Source organism: Chaetura pelagica, unplaced genomic scaffold (genome assembly GCF_000747805.2).
Source record: "Chaetura pelagica isolate M959 unplaced genomic scaffold, ChaPel_1.0 scaffold317, whole genome shotgun sequence".
NCBI classification, from domain to species: Eukaryota; Metazoa; Chordata; class Aves; order Apodiformes; family Apodidae; genus Chaetura; species Chaetura pelagica.
In genome coordinates this window covers 519,318-542,908 of record NW_009953864.1, presented here as the reverse complement: position 1 = coordinate 542,908, position 23,591 = coordinate 519,318, and the positions used below count along the sequence as shown (strand labels likewise).

At 38.4% G+C, this 23,591-nt stretch overlaps 1 protein-coding gene across 1 annotated transcript in view; it reads right to left on the bottom strand.

Moving 5' to 3' along the window:
* The window catches only part of CTNND2 (catenin (cadherin-associated protein), delta 2), a 306,974-nt gene that overhangs the window by 115,783 nt on the left and 167,600 nt on the right, over window positions 1-23,591 (bottom strand). Inside the window, exon 7 of the mRNA XM_010001353.1 lies at window positions 12,718-12,901. Coding sequence (XP_009999655.1) covers window positions 12,718-12,901 — 184 coding nt within the window. The remainder of the gene's footprint in view (window positions 1-12,717; window positions 12,902-23,591) is intronic.

The following is a 23,591-nucleotide window of genomic DNA, read 5'->3' as shown; positions in this document are numbered from 1 at the left end:
CACAGATGTTGCTGGCAGAAGACAGGAAAATCTTCTCACAGTTTTGGGGCTGCCTTTCTGCGGCAGTGTCCCCAAGGCTGTGTGTGCAACAGTGAGTTACATCTGGAAATCAGCATCACCTTGCACCTTGCCCTAGCTTTGAACCCTCACACTCTACATGTGTGACTGAGAGTTTTTATTATATCCAGAGAAATATTCAAACTGGCTAAAACTCAGGGAACCCAATTAATAATGGGCATCACATGCTTTTCACATCAGTCTTTATAAAAGTCTCAATTTACCCCAAAATTAACTGTCCACTTTGGTAATCTTCTCAGAAAGGGGGAAATTAATTTGATTGCAAATAATGGACTTAATTTGCCTTTACTAAAGTGCTCTTACTAGCTTGTCCTCTCAAATTCACAGGAAAAGAAAAAATTACAAAGTGCTAAAACTCCTCTGTAGAGCTGTAGAGTGACAATAAGAAGCCAAATTCAACACTGGGCAGTTTCACAAAATATGACATACACAAATGATCTGCTGCTTTTCCACATCTTCAGCTCAGACACTGTGAGTGAACTGTAAGCTAAGCAGGCTTGGCAGTCTGCAGCCTATTTCATCACACCCCACAAAAGCCATATTTTTATTTCATTACTTACTTTGTCAGGAGGCTTCCTGGGAAAATATTTCCAAAACAGACAAAAACTACAAAGTTTGTAAGCGAGGTTAGTGGGGACTGCAGGTCTTGAGGATTCGGTGCTAAGGATATCACCGGAGAGTGATTCTCATCAGCTCTCAGTAGCTCACCAACTTACAGAAATGTGGGATGCCATCAAAGAGACTTGAGCACTGGCTCAACTTGAACTGCTGACATGAATTACTCTTGTGATTGAAGTGAGACAGTTCACATGCTCAAAACATTCGGAAAGGAGGTGATGAAATGTTTACTCTGTGATGGTGGCCAGCTTATCCAGAAGGATGAAGCAAGCTCAGCACACTTCGAATAGAGATCTCTACTGAAAAACCTCGGATTGAGCAAAGAGACCAAATGATCTCCTCACTCCTAGGGGAAGTTTCCACAGATCTGAAGTGGTCTATCATAGGATAATGAGGGAAAATTGTAGAAGTACATCCTGCCTTTTCTTTGCTATGCAGGGCTATGTGTTTCTACATGTTCCTTTTCCATTTTGGCCAGTAATGCAAACAGTTTTAGGAGGAGAAAAGCTAGTTAATATACAAGTCAAGCAAACAGCACCGAAGAACTTCAGCCTTACTGAAGAACATTTTAGTTACTTGCGGTGGAAATGAGTGGCCCTACAAACTCTGGATGATCGTGTTTCTCATTTTCCTTGGGTAAATAAAACATTATCATCAGGCACCAGGATCACGAGTGGTGCTACAGAATCGTCAAAATCAGTTTTTCTTTCATGTTGAGACAAATCATATTTTCTGAAGAGCCAAACAATACTAGTTTTTCAAAGGATCCATTCAAAAAAGACTATTCAGGGTGTTGGATAGTCAGCAAAGCAACAACAGAGGTTCACTCTGGTTCCCACTGACACCTGTGGTCCTTGTGATTAACTCTTTCGCATAGTTCCAGAGAGTTGAAACAGAACTGGCTCCATCTCTTCAGCTTCCCACACAGTGACTGCACAGATGTGCTGACAAATTCTAAAATACATGTGGTGCCACACAGGCCTGGGGACTCTTCCCAAAGAGAAAATAGCTGTGCCAATGTGATACGCTGCTCTGCAGCTGACCAGTGAGAAGGAGGCCTGCTGGAGTCAGCTCAGCTTGGAGTCAGCCCAAATGGAGTCAGCAGGCCACCAAGATACAGATCATACAGTGTCTGCCAAGCTAAAATCATTCTGAAATCATACCAACCCCACAGAATCTAGCCTTTTTACAAAACAAACAAATTAACTTTATTCAGAGCCTTCACAGCCACACAGCTTAAACCTCTGACAGAAGAAAATGTAAATTAACACTGCCTAATCATGCAAATACATATGGACATTTAATGTTCACATTAGACACTAGGTAACAGCAGGCATTCAACCTGAAAGGAATTAAAACACCAAAAGCTGGGAAAATAGTCAGTCACTCAAAACATACTTGAGATATTCAACACATCCCTAGTGCAAGGCTGGGACACACCACAAGCCGTTCAGCCTGTGAAGCATCAGCTGATAGTTTTGTTGTTGTCACTGAGCCTAGGAATACGTGAAGGTATTGGGGGCACATTCATTCTTTTCATATGTGTGTGTATAACTTCCAGCAACAGGAAGTTGTTCCAAATTACAGGAAGAACACGGTCCTACCACAGCAACAAGTAAATATTTAGAACTCTATGACACCCAGTTAAGTTGTTTTTTTCCTTTAAAAATCTACAAACATTCATTTTAAAGAGAGTAAAAGATCCTAGTTGAAGAATAAGAACCAAATTTCAACTAGATCCAAAATTATCAGACTCTGACATATACGTCCAGCATTTATAATTCATATCCAAACATGAAGCCCCATTTGAATGAGTTACCTTGTTTGCCCAGGGATCACTTAAATCATATTTTGAAGACAGATGTTGACAGATGACTTTTTGGCTATCTCACTGAAAAATCAATACATTGGGAGTTGCCTCTGCATTTGAAGGCAAATCTAGGCAGGGCAGCCCAGCATCTCTTAGCAGATAAAATGATGGAGGTAGGCAGTACACCATTGAAGTTTATTACATATACTTAAGTACAGAGAGCAAAAAGTGTCTGGAATCAACCTGTATTACATTTGAGACCAAAAGCTAATACAAAAGGCATCTCATAACACCAGCTTAAAAACAAAATTCCTGGCTGAGATTTTGATCAACTTGAGCCCAGAATGAACATCCAGAGCTTTGTGGAATTTGTAGCATCAATGTGATAGGATGAAGTAATACTTGTACCAAAAAAGCTGAAACAGCATTAAACTTCAGAGTGCTATTTGAATACCACTGCTGTAATTAGTACAGTATGACCTTGTATAAACCTTATCAATTCGTTCATGAGTATGCAAAGTGGGAGTAACTGCACTGTGAAAAGAAAGTGGAGTGTTTAAGTATCTGACACAGCTATACATTTAATTCTGTTGGCACTTCTCCCTTGAGTATCTCCTGAATAAAATTATTACAGCAGCAATCAGAGGATGCTGATCTATTAATACTAAAATCTCTCTCTACCCCCAAAGCTTAACATTAGATTTTTATTTCAGCTACATTTCTGAATGATGGCGGCATTCAGTGAGGAACATTCTCATATCTTGCAGAAATTTCCCTCAGAATCTTCATGCTTAATTGTGATGCAATCATTGTGGCCTCTCAGATTGGTTTGACTTTTATCTAGACTGGACCTTTCAGTTTTTTGAAAAGGTGAAATACATTTTGCACACAGGTTGACTCTTACTAATTTCCTGTGACTATACCCATTTTGTTTTGTGATTAGAAGACCAGGAGGAACATGGCCGTGAACATCTACACATGAGCTAATGAAAGCTTTAGTCCTTTGTAAAACTATATTTTCCATAGTTCCTGCCCATTAAAACAACCTGACTGAAGGTTTTCAGTTGGGGTGCATGAAATTAGGCACTTAAAGTAATTATCAATAAGATCAAAACCACATATAATTTTCAGAGCTGGTATGTCACTGATAGTTCAGAAATACTCAAAGCCTCTAACAACCAGGCTGTTACCTGGACACCTACTCATTGATGAAAATCCCTGCCATTGGTTAAATGCAACATAGCATTTATACATTGTATCTTGTTTTAAAAGATAAGAAACAGCAGTGCAGTTCAATTTCCCTCCCGTGCTGTGATTGCATATGATACTCTGGGAGGCATTATCAAGCCTATTAAGAAAAGTTTTAAATGTTCATCATATACAAATAATGCATGATTTCTGAGTGAATGCGTCTAAAAGTAAGTAATATCCTGTTCAGCTTTAACTGTGACCCAGATACCTTAATTTATATTAAATTGGAAGTTATCTGGTAGTCATTCATAGAGTACATGTCAGGAATCCTTCTTGGTTTCTTCAAAATAATGGAGAGTTGACATTAGCTCCTCAGTTCCTCCACAGCTTGTCACTGCTGAGATCCAGGAGCATAAATGATGTCAATTTAGTAAGAGTTTAAGTTGTAGTGAAAAGTTTTGAACTTCACAGAACCAGACATTAAAACTTAGCTTTTCCTTAGCTTCTAGACACAGCTTTCCTCTGCACGCACTTCCAACTCTAGTTCCTAGAGAAACTCCCAAGCTGAGAATAGCTGTCAGGAGAGCATGTGTTGTTTAACAATGGACACACCAGTATACTAGTGTAACCCTGTAATTTAGGAACTCTCCAGTTTGATGCAACATCTTAGATGTGGTCTAAAGAGATTCAACACATTATAAGAAATTATGGACACTATGTAAAATACAACATGTGTCACCACAATACATTTTTGGAATGCAGCTAGATAATTTGCATCAAATCTGCTGATCTCACGCTCCTTGGATTTTAATCACATTAGTATTGTAATTTAATAATTCAAAATGTATTAAAAATACAAGAATGGTGGCGAATACCCCTTTCTCCATGGTAAGTCAGGATATGAAGTGGCTAAGAGGAGGAAAACTGTGGGCTAGGATTTGGACAGCTTCCTCTCTACAAGTGGATAACCCTGCCTCAGTACTCCTCTAGTTACTTGTCTCTCCTATGCCTCTTGCTTGCTTGTAAAGTCCCTCTCTTGAGTAGGCTGCCAGTGGAAATACAAAATTTAAATGAGTTTTGCCCTAACCTTGGAATCTGACTAGCTTCTCAAGGGAGTGTGGGCTTTCTTGTTATCTGATGCACAAGACTGTAAGGTAAGCCTGGGCTCTGGAAAAAGCAAAGGAGATACTGATATGATTTGACAAGCCCAACATCTCCACATCCACTACAGCACACACAGTGATGGACACAATGTGAGTGTTCTGTTGATAGGATCATAAAATCAGCAGCAAAGGTCCTGGTCCTACTGCAAAAAGCCAGCTCTGTTTATACCCCACTGAAGATATTCAGAGCTTGCAACACTGTCTAAAGACAGAAACATATTTTAGCTTCAGTAATCAGCCTTTTTATATCTGTATGTGTAAACACATAAACACGTAAATGCACACGTGTATCAGTTTAGTTTCTTAGCAAACACTTCACACATACATAAAAGAACGTTTCTTCATACATATGTATGTTTCTTTAGAAACTAAACAAATGATGAATAATACAGTCTGTGCTATTTATTGTATCCTGCTCCCAGATCTTCTTTTGTCACACACAGCAGAATGTTAGATTCAAAACAATTATAGAAGTTCCTCAGAATAAGTATCAACACACTTTGGATGTTTAGAAGAGAACTGGAGGAGAAACAAGACTCTGGGATAAATGCATTAGATGTAAATGTCTGTGAAACAGACAACTGATCCACAAAATAGCTAAAGCCATTTGATATTCAGGCTTTACATCTAACATAAATTGTTTTAACAGGTAATTTGTTCCTTCCAAAAGTTGCTATATTCAGAAAATACTATTGGGTCAGTTACACTCGATTAATGTTTTAAAAGCATTTTCTTCCTTTGCTTTCCTACTACGAGAGCTCGCTACACATTTTTTTTCCAGTTGAAAAATAATTAATGGCATTTTGTGAAAGGTTTGAAAAGTGTAAAAGTATGAAAATATGAAAGGTATGGGGACTGACAAACAAAAACTACTGGAGTTACTCTCGCATACAATTTCTAATCAACTAATAGGGCAGAAATAAGTATCTTCATAGATCTTTGATTTAAACTGCCCCTATTCCTTCAGTGTATGATGAAAAACTAAATAGAACATGGAAGAAATAAAACCCCAGCATTTCATGATGTTGAATCTAAAACCAGATTTAAATCTTAAAAGCAGTAGATTCTCAAAAATCTTTTCAAATCCTCAGATGGGATTCTATTAACTTAAATTAATCTTAAATTCATAGAAAAAAAAAGTTTCAGACTGTATACCAAGAAAAAAGTCTTGAAAATATCTCTGTTTGTATTCTTTTTTTAGATAGTCTTTGGACAGAGATCTAGTTTTGCAATAAGTAAGTGTATTGAGTTTGGGTGGCAAAGTCTAGTACTTGGGAGAGGGTGCTACAGGTTTGGGTTCTGTGAGAAACTGCTAGAAGCTTCCCCCAGATCCGACAGATCCAATGCTACTGGCTTCAAGACAGACCTGCCACTCGCCAAGGCCAAGCCCATCAGTGATGGTGGTAGCACCTCTGGGGTAACACAGTTAAGAAGGGGTAAAAAGCTGCTACACAACAGCAATTGCAGCAACAAAGATAGCAGAGGAGTGGGAGGAGGTGCTCCAGGTGCTGGAGCAGATTCTCCTGCAGCCCCTGGAGAAGACCATGGTGAGACCAGCTGTTCAGCTGCAGCCTGTGGAGGACCCCACAGCAGAGCAGGTGGATGGCCGAAGGAGTCTGTGACCCCGTGGGAAGTCTGTGATGGAGCTGGTTCCTGGGGGGACCTGTGGCCCCATGGAGAGAGAAGCCTGCCCTAGAGCACATTTGCTGGCAGGAATTGTGACCCTACAGGGGACCCATGCTGGATCAGTCTGTTCCTGAGGGACTGCATCCTGTGGAAAGGATGAAGAAGTGGGAAGGACCCATGTTGGAGAAGTTCATGCAGGACTCTCTCCTGTGGGAGGGACCCCTGCTGGAACAGGGGAAGGGTGTGAGGAGTCCTCCCTCTGAGAAAGGAGCAGCAGAAACAATGCATGATGAACTCACAGCAACTGAGATTCCCCATCTGCCTGTGTCTCTGGAGGGGAGGAGGTAGAGAAATCAGAAGTGCACTTGAGTCTGGGAGGAAGGGAGGGGTGGGGGGGAAGGTGTTTTCAAGATTTGTTTTTATTTCTCATTATTCTACCCCAATTTGATTTGCAATACATTAATTTCCCCATGCTGGGGCTGTTTTGCTCGTGGTGGTAACTGGCGAGTGATCTTGTTCTTATCTTAATCCGTGAGCCTTTTGCTGTATTTTCTCTCACCTGTCCAGCAGAGGAGAGGGATGACAGATCAAACTGGGGGACACTTGGTACCCAACGAGGGTCATCCCACCACCATAATCCTGACGTTCCAGGTTAATAAAACATTATGCAGTGTGCCTACTGTGGATTTTTACATTTAAGATTAGGGACTGTAAACCCTCCTATAAACGACTGGAATTCTAAATTGAGTTTTTATCTGACTTTCCATAAGTCTAAATGAACCAGAAACTATAAAGCAATGACACAGTATTTCCCCAACACAAACAAAGCAGTCTCTGCTGAAACTGGTAGAACTTGTGGATGGCTGGCTGAACAAGAACCAGCAATGTACCCAGGTGGCCAAGAAGGCCAAAGGTATCCTGGCCTGTATCAAAAACAGTGTGTCCAGCAGGAGTAGAGAAGTGATCGTGTCCCCGTACTCAGCCCTGGTGAGCCCACAGATTGAGCACTGTGCTCAATTCTGGGAGCCACAGTATAAGAAAGACAATGAGGCACTGGAGCATGTCCAGAGAACAGCAATGAGGCTGATGAGGGGTTTGGAGGGCACGTTGTACGAGGAAAGGCTGAGGGAACTGGGATTGTTTAGTCTGAAGAAGAGAAGGCTAAGGGGAGATCTTAGTGCTCTCTACAACTTCCTGAAGGGAGGTTGTAGAGAAGCTGGTGCTGGTCTCTTTTCCCACGTAACTGGCCATAGGACAAGAGGAAACGGGTTTAAGCTATCCCAGGGGAGGTTTAGGTTGGATATTAGGAAAAATTTATTTACTGAAAGAGTGGTGAGGCATTGGAAGGGGCTGCTAAGGAAGGTGGTGGAGTCGCCATCCCTGGAGGTGTTCAAGAAGCGTTTAGATGTGGTGCATCAGGATACAGTTCAGTGGTTGTGGTAGTCGGATTATGGTTGGACTCAGTGATCTTGAAGGTCTTTCCCAACCTTCATGATTCTATGATTCTATGAAACCCGAAATGAAAAAAAGAAGTAAAGTTTTCATGGAGCTCAATGAGGTATGGTACTAGTATCTCAGTGGGGAGCAAAGTAAATTGGGTAATTACTTTAACATATGTTAAACTGTGGTTTGGCAATTTATGAAAGATTAATATTAAGATTAAATTTATAAGTGATAAGTATAACTCTGCATTTAGAGCTCTGAGTTATCTAACCTACTTCAAACTATTCAAGTTATGTAAAATTAATTAGTACAATATTGTATTTAAGCTATTTTCTTTTTTCAAATCACAGAATTATGCAAAGCACAGTTAGTAAATAATGTTTTTATGGAAAAGAAGAAATAAGAGGAAAAGAAGGTCTAATGTTGTGGACATCTCTCATACAATTTCATGCTGATTTCAGCTGCATTACTGTGTGACTTTAACTTGGTTAAAAATGATAATGAATAAGCAGTTAAGAGCACTAGAAATTGTAGCTAAGCAACTTGCTAATTGAAAAAGCATAAGAAACTCTCCTCAACAAACTGAAAAAAAGGGATGATCAGCAGGAGGAATAGTAACTCATGCACCATAGTGGAAAAGCACAAGACAAAGATTTGACTATGCCTATAGAGATACCATGCAAAATATTTATTAGCATTGTATAGAAGCTGGATTGTATTACAGCACCTCTCAGATGTTATTTAATGTGACAGAATCATAGAATTGTTAAGGTTGGAAGGGATCTTAAAGATCATCATGTTCCAACCTCCTAGGAGCAGGGACACCTCACACTAGACCAGGCTGCACAAAGCCTCATCCAACCTGGCCTTAAGAACCTCCAGGGAAGAAGCATCCACAACCTCCCTGGGCAACCTATTCCAGAACCTTACTATCCTCTTGGTGAAGAATTTCTTCTTGATGTCTAACCTAAATCTACCCTCTTTCAGTTTAAAACCATTACCCCTTGTCCTATCACTATCTTCTCTGATGAAAAGCCCCTCCCCAGCTTTCCTGTAGGCCCCCTTCAGGTACTGGAAGGACACTGTAAGGTCTCCCCAGAACCTTCTCTTCTCTATGCTGAACAGCCCCAACTCTCTCAGCCAGTCTTCATAGCAGAGGTGCTCCAGCCCTTTGAGCATCTTGGTGGCCCTTCTCTGGACCCCCTCCAACAGCTCCATGTCTTTCTTGTGCTGAGAGCACCAGAGCTGTACACAATATTCCAGGTGTAGCTTCACGAGAGCAGAATCACCTCCCTGGCCCTGTTGGCCACACTTCTTTTGATGCAGCCCAGGATGCAGTTGCTCTCTGGGCTCCAGCACACACTGGCAGCTCAAGTCGAGCTTCTCATCAACTACCACCCCCAAGTTCTTCTCCTCAGGACTGCTCTCCAGCCATTCTTGTCCCAGCCTGTATTTGTGCCTGGGGTTGTGCCGACCCAGGTGCAGGACCCTGCACTTGGCCTTGTTGAACTTCATGAGGTTGGCTCTGGCCCACCTCTCCAGCCTGTCAAGGTCCCTCTGGATGGTGTCCCTTTAGGGCATCAGCTGCTTTACACGGTTTTGTATTGTCAGCAAACTTGCTGAGGATTCACTCAATCCCACTGTCCAAATCTCCCAACAAAGATGTCAAACAGCACTGGTCCCAATACTGACCCCTCAGGGACACCACTGACCACAACTCTCCAGGTGTGGCCATCCAGCCAATCTCTTATCCACCGAGTGGTCCACCTGTCAAATCCATGCCTTGTCAGTTTGGAGACCAGGTAGTTGTGTGGTGCAGTGTCAAATGCCTTGTACAAATACAGGAATGTCATGCATCAAAATGTATCAGAAAAACAAAGGCACTGAAGACTGAATCATCCTCACCCCAGATCCTCCTGGCCTACTTGCTGGCATTAAAGCTTATGCAATGAGACCTGATGTCTCTAAAACCTGTCAATACTACACATTTAGAAACACTTGTCAGGTACTCTGAACACCAACACTTTTCCTATGATAATGAGCATTGTCACTGATAATTCTGATGCAACTGAATTTTAATCATTGGCCTTTCACAAAACAGCTCTAGCAAAAGGAGAAAAAGAAAACAGCAGAGGACAACCAAACTGGCATCTTGAAAAAAATTCTCCCAGGGAAGAAGACAATAGACTTCCAATTTACCAGATAAACACAGCACTATCTCAGCCAGCAACCACATTACACCTACTTGATTTACATTACCTCCCAGTAATGTCCAATGAGATTTTCCAACAGAAACATGAGGCTTGTGACTAGTCACAAGTGAAAGTACACAAGATATTCAGTTTCTTGGGGGTGGTGGTTATTTAAATAATGCCAGCTAAAGTACAACCTGCACAAAGCATGACCTACTCCAATCATCTCCATAGAGCTTTCTGATCTTTTCTTTCTGACATCTGCTGTTTCCTGCAGCCTACAGCCCCATTACCACAAAAATCCAGTTACCATCCTAGAGGTCAACTTACACTTTTCTCCCTCGCACAAACTCAGACTTGACATTCTGTTCAGACTGAGGAAAGGTAAACAAGAAAGCTCCAGCTAGCATGAAGAAAAATCAAGTTCAACCATCTCCAAATGTTCTGGCTCTGCTGAAGAGCATCCATGCAAACTAAGTGGGATGAAATTTTCTAAAGAAGATGGGTGAAGTCCAAATAAATATCCGAAGTCATTAGAGGACAGAATGATGCATATGGGAAATAGAGAGGATTTGATATCAGAAAGATATTTATAAAGCCGTAATATTGTGAAAGGACCTGGGTTTATAAAGAAGGCCAACTCAGGACAGACACTTGCCTTGCTGCAAGAGCTACCTGGGAATGACTGAATAAATATAATATGTACAGTCTTTTGCAGGCAGATATGAGCTTATTTTGCACAAGCTGCCCAGAAGGTGCCCAGAAGCTGCTACTATCAAGCACTTGGTAGCAAGCCTTGCTGCAGAGCAGTATGTGCTAGTTCAGGCAACATGTCATTCTCATGTGGCCACAAGTCCTCAGGCTGACCCGCTGTGCAGACTACAGTAAGCTCCCATCAGTTTGCAAATGGGCATGCACACACACTCAAAAAAACGCCCAAACTCAAACACAAAGATTTCAAGACCAAAGTGTAATGAAACCATTAACTATGAATAGGATGAACTGAGGTTTGCAGAGTCAGGGATGGACATCAGTCCCTGAGAAACAGTTTGAAAAAATTAGCAGGAGAGAGAGTTTATGGTATGGGAACACTGGACATGTCCAGTAAGAGAAGGGGTACTGTGAAAACTTGTAATGGACACTTCTTTCAGAGGCATGTCTTTAACTGAGGCAGGTTAAACATTAGAAATATGAGAAGTATAACATGGTAATTGTCTTTATGGAATTACTTCAGTCACAGTGATTAAGTAACTTTTTTCTAGTAATTTGACCATACTACAACAGTTATACTACTGAACTCTTTTCACAATCAATACAACTCAGACACAAACACCTAGCTTCAGTAACATATCCCAGTATACAATGGTATTCACATACATTCACCTGCATTTAAGTCCAATACAATTCATTTGCAATATGCAAGTTATTACCTTCAAAATTTCATTCACTTGTGATCACATATAAACAATCAGTAATGATAATTATTTTTCCCTTTAACTTTTCACATATTGCTTCTGAAAGGGAAACACTTAATTTGATGATGCAGCACCAAGACAAGAAGGTGCTTGCTATAGGTATGTCAAAAAATACCAGTATTTTACTTTGCCTCTTAACAAATATTTTTTTAATTTAGCTCTTTGATGGGTATCTGCTTTGGATGCAGCATACAACACAGATTATATTACTGATGCATACAATCCAGCTACTATTTTTTTATGATGTATGTAAAAATATTAACTACTCAATTTTTATGTCTCTGACCTAGACAACAGAATCTCCAATACACAAGGAGAAAAATAAACCTAATGCTTAAAAAACCCTTGCCTAATAGGTTACAATATTTCAACAAAATTATGTGGATTGGAATATAAAGATTGTTATGACTTAATCCTCTTGTAAGGCTTTGTCAGAACTGAAACTCTTCTTACTCATCATATTTTCATTCTCACACCTACAATGATTTTTAGGAATGGACAAATGATGTTGCACATACTTATACAAGGTGCATCTTGGTGTTGCATATACAAGTTTGGCACACAAATATAAATATAAACACATATCATACTTGCTAAGGATGTATTTAAGTATTCTAGCTGCAGAATGTTAAATTGGTTCCATTCTTTTCTCATCTTCATGGAGAAGAAAAAAATCTACTTTATATATTTATTGAAACTCCAGCAATAGCATCTGGAACCCACAGGGCATGTTACTTTTTGTGAGCATCTTCATTACTTTTTGTGCTGATTAAATTGGGTGTAATAGTGAGAACGTATTGACTTCACTTAAGCAACTGAGGAAATGGGACAAATCTACAAGGAGAAAAACAACTGTAATATCCAAGCTTGGATGAGAAGATCGGTTAAAGCTGTTATAAACGAAGAAAGGAAAACCCACAGCAGCACTTTTAGATTGTTTTATGAATGGCCTGAAGCTTATTTTCCAATTAATTTCTAACTTTAAGTTTACAGCACTGAAAATCATCATCTTGGCTGACACGCAAACCAAGTCTTTACTTTGCAGATGCCTAAGAATGCAAAGTATCAATTCAAGCCAAAGGAAGATGATTAAAGTGAAGCAAACGTTTTGCAGTACTCACCTTAGGCACCCAGTGGCATTACGCAGCACCTGTGATGAATGGAGCTGTATTTTATGATCATCCTGGAGTGGAGAGTTTTCCCATCCAGAGTGAGGGATGATCACTGCATTGGTCAACACTGCGAGGGCATCCTGGATGATTGGCATTTTCAGTGCATCACAGGAGGATAGATTCCAGAGAACTCCTGCAGAAAAGCAAATGACTAATAATTAATAGTTCTGCAAAAAAGATTGAACAGTTTTTGCTTTGTTAAAAACCAACAAAACATTTAACAGAATTGGTGTGCTTAATAAAGCTGTCTCTGTCACAGAAACATTGGAAATTTCTCAGAGCTAAGCCTAAAAACTGAGCAGCTGGCTATGACCTAGGCTTATATAGGCCATGAATCACATGTGGAATGAAGGAGTATTATATGTATGTTTTTAGGGCTTGGACTTCAGATTTCTTCCTTCTCAAATAAAATTAAATCAATAGCAGAAAATAGAATCTGATTTACACTAAGAATCTCACTGTTAATAGATACGCATTGAGAGATCAAAACTGTGCTCTTCAGTGTAATGGAAGGAACTGTCTAGGCTAGTTGGTACTTCAAGCAAAGAAACTTCCTTCACAATCTGATATAGTAATATGGTATTATTCCAGCCTTCAACAAGTCACTTCGTATATCATAAATATTTTACTATACAAAATTACAGAATACTACCATTTTTTGCACATAAACAACAAACTTAAACAAGGAGACTAACAGGAATAGAAAAAAACCACAAAAACCCCTTCTATTAAAAGTCATAATGTGCTAAAGAAAAGGAAGAGCAATCAGGAGCGAAAGCTTTCAGAGCACAGCCACAAGGGTCAGGGCCAATAGACATGTGCCCCATGGAAAGCAGGCAAGGAATTGTTGGAGGTAAAAGAAATCCTGCTTTTCATTCCCTTCTATATATTTGTATAGTTGCTGGAAAAGTACATCTGATTTTTTATGCTGTGTCAAGAGCCTGCTGCTGCTGAGCAGCTACTACTAGTGCCAGGGGAAGCTGCAGGGCAGCATGCTGTTCTGGAGATGCAGTGGTCTTCATTCTAGCCCAGGTTTCTCCCAGAAGCAGCTGGAAGAGCCAGCCTGTTTCCTCCTCCCCTTTCCCTTGCCAACATATGTCGTCTTGTCTACAGTTCAACACTACTCCTTCCTACTTTCCTTCCTGCAGTGACAGTAGCCTGGCCTCACACCTCACCTTGAGTGAGGTTTATGGCTATCAAGCCTTGAACTTACACAAAGATTATCATCATCATTATCATACACACAAGATTACTAATATGAACGTTACACTATGAAAAATTGAAGTGAGTGGTGGCAGGAGGAAACTGCAAAATTCCCTATAAACGTAGACTGGGATATTTATAAATATAAGCAGCAAGAACAGCATTGCTCAAGGCTTTCCTTAACATTCTGTGTTTTGAAGGAGAGGTGTGATTAACAGGAATCAACCTACATTTTTGAGTTACCCTTTAAAATTAATTACCTCTATGGGGAGACTCTTTCAGTTATACAATTTCATGTTTCAATTATTTTACATGAAGTGTAAGCAAAGAAAGCTATGCAGTTTAATGTAAAAAATTAGCTTAGCCTACCTACTAATAAAAAACCCCACATTAAAACAATCAGTTTGTGGTAATAAGGCAGAAACTGACAGACTTTAGCTACAGACAAAAAAAAAATAAAATAAAGGAGAAATAACAATATTCATTTTTTTATTTAAGGATTCCTGTTTTAAAGAGAAAAGAGCCACGGCTTGAATTCTGTTCTGAGTGCCTTATGAAAAGTAATATAATATTGAAAGGAATAAAGACCTTCATAAAAATATTTATATTGGCTCTTCTATAACTGGTTCTCGGTATGCTTTACTGGCATATCAACTATACCTGAAATATCTGGTATTTTGCTGGTCTTAGTACAAACAACGTGGCTGCTTTTTTTAACCTTTATCTAGACAAGTATAAATTATGTGCATGGCAGAGAAGCAGAGAATCAGAATGCAAATCTTTCCTCCCTTAAGGTCTGATTTAGGTCTTAAGCAAGACAATGTGTGCTGCTTTTTTGAGAAGTCTTCTTTTGGAAGTGAAGCAGAAAAGAGTGCTTTGATGGCAACAAAACAGTACTTTGGGCTTCGAGAACTTGTAATAAACTGGAAAAGCAGAAAAAAACACAAAAGAAGGAAATGTAAGAGCCCTTCTTAAAATGCTTAAAAATGCATATGTCTACACTATTCGCTGCTGGTTCTTGTAACTAAAAGTGAACTCACATAAATAACATGGCAAGATGGTATATAGCAAGAGCTGAGATGCCCAGAAATATTCTTTAAGACCTTTTTAAAGGGTCCTCCATTTAAAATCTTCTCGACACTGCACGTGAGCTTTGGCTCAATAAACTGTAATAGTAGAAGGTGAGTTCCAAATCAAAATAAAAACCCTACCTATTCACTGAAGAGCCAAAAGGTGGGATCTCCTTTCATTAACTGGAAATTAAATCTTCAGAGTAAGAGGATGAAGGGATCAACAGACTAAATTAGCTGTTCTAGTATGTCAAGGCAGAATCAAGCAAAACAGCACTGCCCAGTAAGCCTGACACCATCTTCAAAGTTTTACCACCTCACACACAGTTTTAAGAAGATGTTCCTCTACCCTAGAACAATGTGCTTTATCAAATTTTAAGCTTTTGAATACTACCAACCATATTAATGAAAAAAAACAATCTTATTCTGACAAGTTATAATTTATTCTAACAAGTAGTGGAGTCTGCTACTTGCTGAGGTTGGCATTTTAAGTGCCTCCTTGTATCCTTCCTTAATTAAGGATTTGCAATTATGAAAGGGCACTGCCAATTCACTTCTCATTACTTTTGCTGAGGATGACCTGGAGCTAGATTATGTGGGGTCTATGAGGATGATCCATTCCCTTGACTTTGCAAGGGAAAGGGATAAAAAATTAAACCTTTTACTTGAGGCACCTTCCATTATGGAGTTCTCCATATGACTCAACGCATTTTTCAAGCATGTATGCGTTACATTTAAGACTATAGCATTTAAGACTATAACATTACCTTTAAGACTATAGTAAGGAGCTGGTCACTGAAACAGTTTTCCACCTTACTCTGAAAGCCCTGACTGAACTGGGTTTCCAAGCACAATAAGGAAGGCTGGAACAGTCCCAAGGTGCCTGAACTGGCCCCTAAATAATTTGCGTGTCATCACCTGCCCATCAGAAGGGAAGGGACTGGACAGGACTTGCCATACCAGTGACTAATCAGGAACAGTGGGACTCATTCTGCTGTCTATGTATTGGAAAAGAGCTGCTAATACAGCAACTCAGTAGCCCAACTCAGCAGTTTAGGATCCAGAAGCTGACTCTTGAGAGAAGGGAAAATAAGGATCTAGCCAAATCAGTGTCGAACTTCTACTCAATCACTTGCGTTCTTAGTGTCTTATCTCCTCCTTGCTTTTAATGTTGTGAGACATTAAGAGTAGATATTTTGTCTCCCCATTTGCAGATCACTTCAGGTTGGGTTTCTGCTCTCTCAGCTGTACACTTTAAAATACATACAGATGTGGAAGGGAAGAACTGTCAGACAAGAACGATAAACAGACATTAGCTTTAATGTCAGTCAGTAGAGGAATTACCAGAAGACCTGAATTAAGTTACTGTGTAAAGATGAGCGGTCCCTGCCTAACTTGTTTTCCTAACTGATGAAATTAAACTGGCCCTATAAAACACAGAACAAAACAAATCAAAATGAATTAATTCTAAGTGAGAGAAACACTGGAAAAAATAATTCAACTGTTTTCAATCAAAATTTAATCCTAAAACATGACTAACAGCAACCCGTTCCTGATTAAACACTTTATTAGAAAACAAGAAAATCAAATAAGGATGCATATATGAATGGAAAGATATTTATTTTTTTTTCAATGCTTACTCATGTATTTTATTGATGAATTTTTTCTGGCACCCAAAATCAAAATATATGCTTGGTAACAGACACAAGTACAGAGGACAAAGATGTTATACTTAAAGCTGAACATCCAGTTACAGCTCAAAGTATCAAACTCCTTTCGCAGAAGAACCAGTTAGGCAGTTAGTCCTATGTATAAAGTTGCACCTACATGCAAAATGAATGGTTCAGTGTACAGTTGCTAATATAAAAAAACAAAACAAAACAAAAAACAACAAAAAAGAAACACTCATATACCACCAATTCTTAAGATTATAAAATTATTATCCAAGAGTGACCACAGTGAAAAAAAGTAATTTCAGCATATCATTAAACTTTCATTTTGTAAAGGAAAAATGTGAAATGTTAGAGATCCGTTTCTAAACAAAAGATATTTTCAAGTTAAAAGTTAAGTATTCTGTGTTGTAAATTGCATTTCAAAAACATTTCAAAGTAGAGAGTGGTTTTAAACCACAACTGTTTAAAATACTTCATCATTGAGGCAGGGGCACCAAAATTACATGCCCAGCTGAATTTTTCCAAAGGATTACTACTTGCTGGAAAAGTTCAATGCAGCTGTTATGTTAAGCCATATGCTGCAACAGATGTCCTCTATTTATCACTCCAGATTGCCTTGTTTGATATTTCCTCTTCAACCTAGATTTGACCAAAGTAAAGAAGTAAAAAAAAAAGTAGTATATTAACAAGCAAATAATGAAATGGGTTTCACTGCCATGTGAATAAAAAACAACTTAAATGAATTTGCCATAGAAGCATCTCACTGATTGTACAAGGGGAAAAAAGTTCTATCACATTTAGAGTTGGAAGTTGATGTGGTTCATACATGGGTGGTAACCCAGTGCCAGAGACAAAGAGAGAGCAAAAAGGAACGACTTGGTTTTTCTTTTGGGACAGAGTGTGGTAAATTCAGGACACATGAATGGGAGGCAAGGAGAATGAGGCTGGCTGTGATGGGAAAAGCAATGAAACCCAGCCCCAAGCAAGCCCATAAGAGAGAGAGAGGAACTCGCTTGCCAGGGGCATCACACTGCTCCTCATCAAGACTTCAGCACCCTGGTGACTTTTTCTGCCTCTTCCCTTGTCCACCTCCAGGGAAACAGGCACTGACAACCTGACAAAGGATTTTTATTCCCTTTTTATCAGTACGTTCCCTTTTACCCATAACAATACTTTAACTGCAACAATTTGCAGAATAAGTTGGTGCACCAGCCTATTGCTAAGAAAGCAGGGCAAAAGATTTTAGAAGGCACCAATTAAAAAACCTTTTCTTATTTGACTGAGAGCAGCAGGGAGTGAAGTAGTTAATCTGATCATTCATACAAACGTTGAGAATGATACTTCATTAATACAACAAATCCTATCAGTGGGTTTTCCCATTTTCTGAGCCAAAGTAGTGACAGCATCTTGAGAAAGGGGGAAAAGACTTATATAATTAGACAGTAAATTGGAATAGATTTTGTATTAAAAAGTAAGTTGAACTGTCAATATTGTTTGCAGAAGTGTTATCTGATAGGACAGCATCTTTCTGAAGCAAAATTACTCAACTTATTAAATTACTTCTAGATTTGCCGTTACATATGAGCTATAAATAGGATATATTTTGAGTGGCTGTAGAATTTCTTGGAGATGCTGTAGCCTAAGTTTCCGAACTGATGTAGAGCCTTTTACTTTCTCGGTTTCCAAGGAAAATGGCTACTAAGATTTAGCATCTCGTTGAATGACTGCACAAAGATTCACAGGAAGACTTTATAAAATGACAATTAATTCCTGCTCTTAATTTCTTTGGGAATCACTTCCACATTTCTAGAAACAATGACAATGCTTCTGTAGGTGATGCTAAAACCTAAAATGTAAACTTGGCCAGACTGTAGAATCATACTGTTAAGTACCACCGTGTTCCTCCTTACACAGCTGTGCCTTGTTATCACATCTCCACTGACTGAGAAATGTCAGCTCATTGGTCTGGAGAAGTACAAATAGGTATTTAAAGTATTTTCTAAAAATTATGATTATGCAATAATGAATTTTGAAGACTCTGTAAAATCTGATTATTGGGATGGAAAAGAAGAGTAGCCCTGTAGCCATTGCCATTGCTAGTAACACGCCAGAGGGTTTGCTACAGTGGTGAAACCTCTGAAGCTGAGTTGCTTGAAGTTGTGTTGGGCCACTTGATCCTTTAGCTTGATTAACTCTAGCAGCCATTTCTGCAGACCAGGTGGCTTAATTTCTTTTGCTTTTGATTGGTGTTGCACAATGGTGTAGCATAAGCTTAATTTTATCAAGGTAGCAGTAACAAGTAGTTTTTCCACATTTAACAAACATTTGGTTTCTTTTTTTCCCATATCAAGATTTTAAATGTAACAGCAGGGGACCATAAACTATTCTACGCAAAGCTTGAGCTGTGAGATTAAATGTATGTTTTTACTGCAATCTGGGACTTGCAGAAAATTTGATGGAGTTTGGCATTTTATATTAAATTCTCACTGGCTCACAAAACTTAGGGCAGAGGTTGAAAAATTCCTTGATTAAAAGGATCTCAAGCATTGGGAGGGAGTCAAACCATTATGTAACCTTCGGGAACTGAAAATGCTTTTGTCCTTGAAAAAAAGAAATACTGAATAAACTATAATATGTAACTGCTCATTCAGCCATTGGCTTCAATCCAGAGTAAACAGATATGGATTTTCAGCACGCAATTTTATTAAAGTTGAAAACAACTGTTATTTAAAACTCCTAATTAAAAGTAAATGAGTACAAAAGATTTAATCAACTTTTAAAATTGATTGTGGTAGGACATTGTACTTGCATCAATTTAAGGAAAGTAGAAAAGATTTCTTACAGCTAGTACCCTTCGAATCTCCCCTTTGAATGAAAACCATTTAAAACATACAAGGATATTTCAGTACCTATGCAAGTAGATTTCAAAATTGTCAATCTTATCCTAAATCTATTATTTAAAAAATAATTTATCTTAAAGTCTGTAATCCACCTGAATATGCTTGGTAAGTTCCTAAAACCACTTGTTTAAAGTTATTACAAGGAATTTAGTTATCTGCAGAGGAGAAACTATGCAAGAAATGAATGAAGATCTTTTATTTTCAAATCAAGACAAGCATTTCTGAGAGCTGTGTTTTGTGATAGCAATTATTTATCTTCACACTTAACCTTCCCAATTTCCCAAGGACATAGTGATGGCATGTTGGAGGTGGAGAAGAAGCTAATTCATAGGGCTACATCTTAAAAGGCAATTGTACTCTTTCTGCATTTATCCCATGTCTCAACTTTTTAACTACACAGAGATAGGAGCCCCAAATTATATCTGGCAGTCTTATTCTCTTAGCTAAGCATACACTGAGCCAAAACTACATCAGTCTTGTAGCAGAAGTATTACCATGGTTACACTATCATGACAGTTTAAGCACATTGTCTGGCTTCTCACATTGTCTTTTTGAACAGACTGTGATATCTAGAATATATATTTGGACCTAAAACATATTATACCTTTATAATCAAATTTTCAGTTAATGCAATGCTGAAATCCTGTCTTTGGTTCTAAAAGCAACCCACTTCACACATTTATCTTCTACCTATCTTTTTATACTAAGTATCAAAATCTGCTAGTTAACTAGGCCTTTCACTGGGCAGGCTTCCTTTTACTTGTACTGCTCCATTGCAAAACTTGGATATAATTAAAAACAGGATATTTAATATGAACAACACTCAAATGGCATCCAATATAAACCTAAGGAAAAAAAAAAAGAAAAAAAAAAAGAGGGACATAATAGAGATTTTAGAAATTACATCAAGGTGAAATACTCTAAGAATGCAAGTCATGGAAGAGTCTGAGTTCTTTATTTAAGTCTGTGGGAAAGTCACCTCAGAGTGAGATAAAAGAGCCATTATTCATTTGCAAAACCAAATTTCCAAAGGGCAAGAGGGCTAAAAATAGTTGCCACTTCTAAATGAAAAGTTTATATCACAATAAAATTTCACATCTGTGTTTACACACTCCAGTAACTAAGCTAATGTCAAGGGCACTTTTGCAGAAAATTATTAAACTGATAAACTGCTTCCAGACCCTAAGTACTAAATAGCCAGCCCTTTGCCAAAATATTGTTAAATATAATTTACTACACAAAAAAAATCAAAACTCTAATACCTTAAGAAGCACAGTTAGAAAATAACACTACAAATAGAAAACAGCTACAGGTGTGTGTTTTGACTCTGAGAACTACCAACTGAAGAATTACCATTGTACCACGAAGTTAAAAAATCTAAAGAAATGTCCAGAATTACCTAAAAAAAGTAAAAAATAGTAAGTGTTCCACTGAAGTTAACCAAAAGGTCATTTTAATAGAATATTCCCTTAAACCTGCTTTACACATCACTGTAGGCTCACTAACTTGCAATTACATAGATTAGTGAAAACACACCCATTTTTCTACTAAAAATGGAACAGAAATGTAAACCAGATACATAGCAATGTTGCATAATATGGGGTGACAAGAGAGGACTAATCAAGACAAAACACAAACTGGCCACAGCTGAAATTAAAGACAACACTAATGAATACTGGAATTCAAAACCTGGGAAGTAAACTGAATTTTTTTCCTGTCCAACCTGACCATGGGCCAAATACACTAGAACAACTCATGTTTCTTTGAAATAAACATGTATTAAATGTCTTACATTGTTTTCCTGCAGGAACTGAATATATGCTTTTTAATTTAGTGAATAAAAATGTGAATATACAGAGTCTATGCCTATCTACATATAGTACATATATATAGCCTTAGACAGCTTATCTTTTTTTTTTTTTTTAAATATATTTTGGTACATGTGATAATTGTCATAATTTATATATTTTCAGTACACAGTAGTTAAATCACTGATACCTTAATATCAACCAAAATAAGCAGCATGTTGGCTGCCAGCACATGAAAAAAACAATTTTCCGTGTCATTATTTAGAGCTGTATTTCTTTATCATTGTGTGTGTTCTAAAAGTGGATCATCCACTCTTACCTTCCAATCAAATATGGTAGCTACAGTTTGAAAAAGGTTGACACAATCATACAAGGTGCCTCTTAAACAGAGTTGTTTCTAATTCAGCTACCTTGTTCAGAGGCAGAAACTGTGTTTTTAGTTGAGATTAATTTTATTTGTCAAAATGAGAAGAACAGCGGTTTAAATCACTTTATCTGTGACAGGTACCCAGTTATCAGATGGAGCCAAAGGAACAAGGAGTCAGGTTGAAACTAGCAATAGCTGCTTGACCTCGCCTTCTCCACAAGGCATCAAGGGGATTCTCGTGTTATCCTTGCTAACACTTCATATTTTTCATGTCATTTTTGTTTCCTGATAGTAAAAAATCAGAAATAATGCTAAAATTGAATTTTGTGGAAGGGCTTATAATTAATTTCAACTCAGGAAAGGCAAGGGAGTCACTAATCAGTTACTTGTCATTATTAACAAGTGAAAACATTTTTTTCCACCATCTGCAGGATCTGTGCTAATTTAGTACCATGTTCTTGTCTATTTATATTTATTAGGAAAGTGTTAATATTTAATTATTTTAAAATTGAAGGCTTTTTCCCCATTAACAGGAGCTACCGTGGAAACTACCAGCACAGTGCAGGGGTGAAAAGGTGGCTAAATTAAGTACGGCACACCCAGCTCATACCGACTTCTTTTCACTTACAGAACTATGTGAAACAAGATACTATAATTCACCTTCTTCTTGACTCTCTGGAAATTATGAAAGGGTGTAGGCAATGCTAAAATCTCTACTTCTATCAGAGTACTTAACTTCTGCAAAAATGCCTATATTCATTGGTATATCTCAGTCTACCCAGGATCTTCTTGTAAAGACAAGTGACTGTGGAAGTGTTCCTGGAACAGTAATCTTTGAATATTTCAGGAAGTCTTTCCTGGGCATTAACACCATTTAATTTCATAATGGCCAGGCCACTAACTTCCATCATAGCTTCTGCTTGTGAGTCTGCACCAAAACCATTTGCTTCATATAAGAAAATCTTGAAGACTCATGTCTTTGCAGTAAGGCTCAGTTTGCCCAATTCAAAAGCATGGTAAAGTCTTCCAATATTAGCCTGAGTCCTCTGATAGCAAGGAAGAGAAAGACAAGATAAAGTAAGAAGTGAAAAACTCAATTTTGGAGAGACTGTGGTAGAAAGAAATCTCTGGAGAAGAGGAAAAACTACAAACAGCACCAAAGGCAATGCTGACAAGCAAGAAGTTACTAGGATAGAAATCTGGTCTGCAGGTTTAAATATCCTTCCAAGATTAGTCTTGAGAAATTGGAATTATAATCTCCTTAGCAACAAGGAGGAAGAAAACATGCATGCTGGAGGAAGGAACTAACATAACAACTTTTGCTCTGGTGAGCATGTGCTTCATCTTGGTGCAGGCAATAAATGCTTTGCTACTCTTCAGAAAAACTGAGCTGCTAAAAACCTCTCCTGCTCATATTTCTTCCCCTGCAGCTAAGTGCCTAATCAGAGTGATTCACACCTTTGCCTTTCCAGATTTATGGACAGGTCATTTAGACTTGATAGGCTGAGTTCCCCATCCATACAGCACAGAAAATGGCACTTCCCAAGGTAAGAGAAGAGCTCTGAGGACAAATGCTGGAGGTGGATTTAGGAGCGGTGATGACAGAGATAGTACGAATTCCTAAGGCAGGAAGTTTGTGCCCTTTCCAAAAGTAACAAACAAGAACAGCTTTTACGTAGAGAGGATACACAAATAACATGAGATGGAAGGGCTCCAGGTATTATGTTTATTCTTGAAACACATTTGCTATTATTTCCTCTGTACTTCCTTCAGGCTATAGTGGCACTACTGAAATAATTATC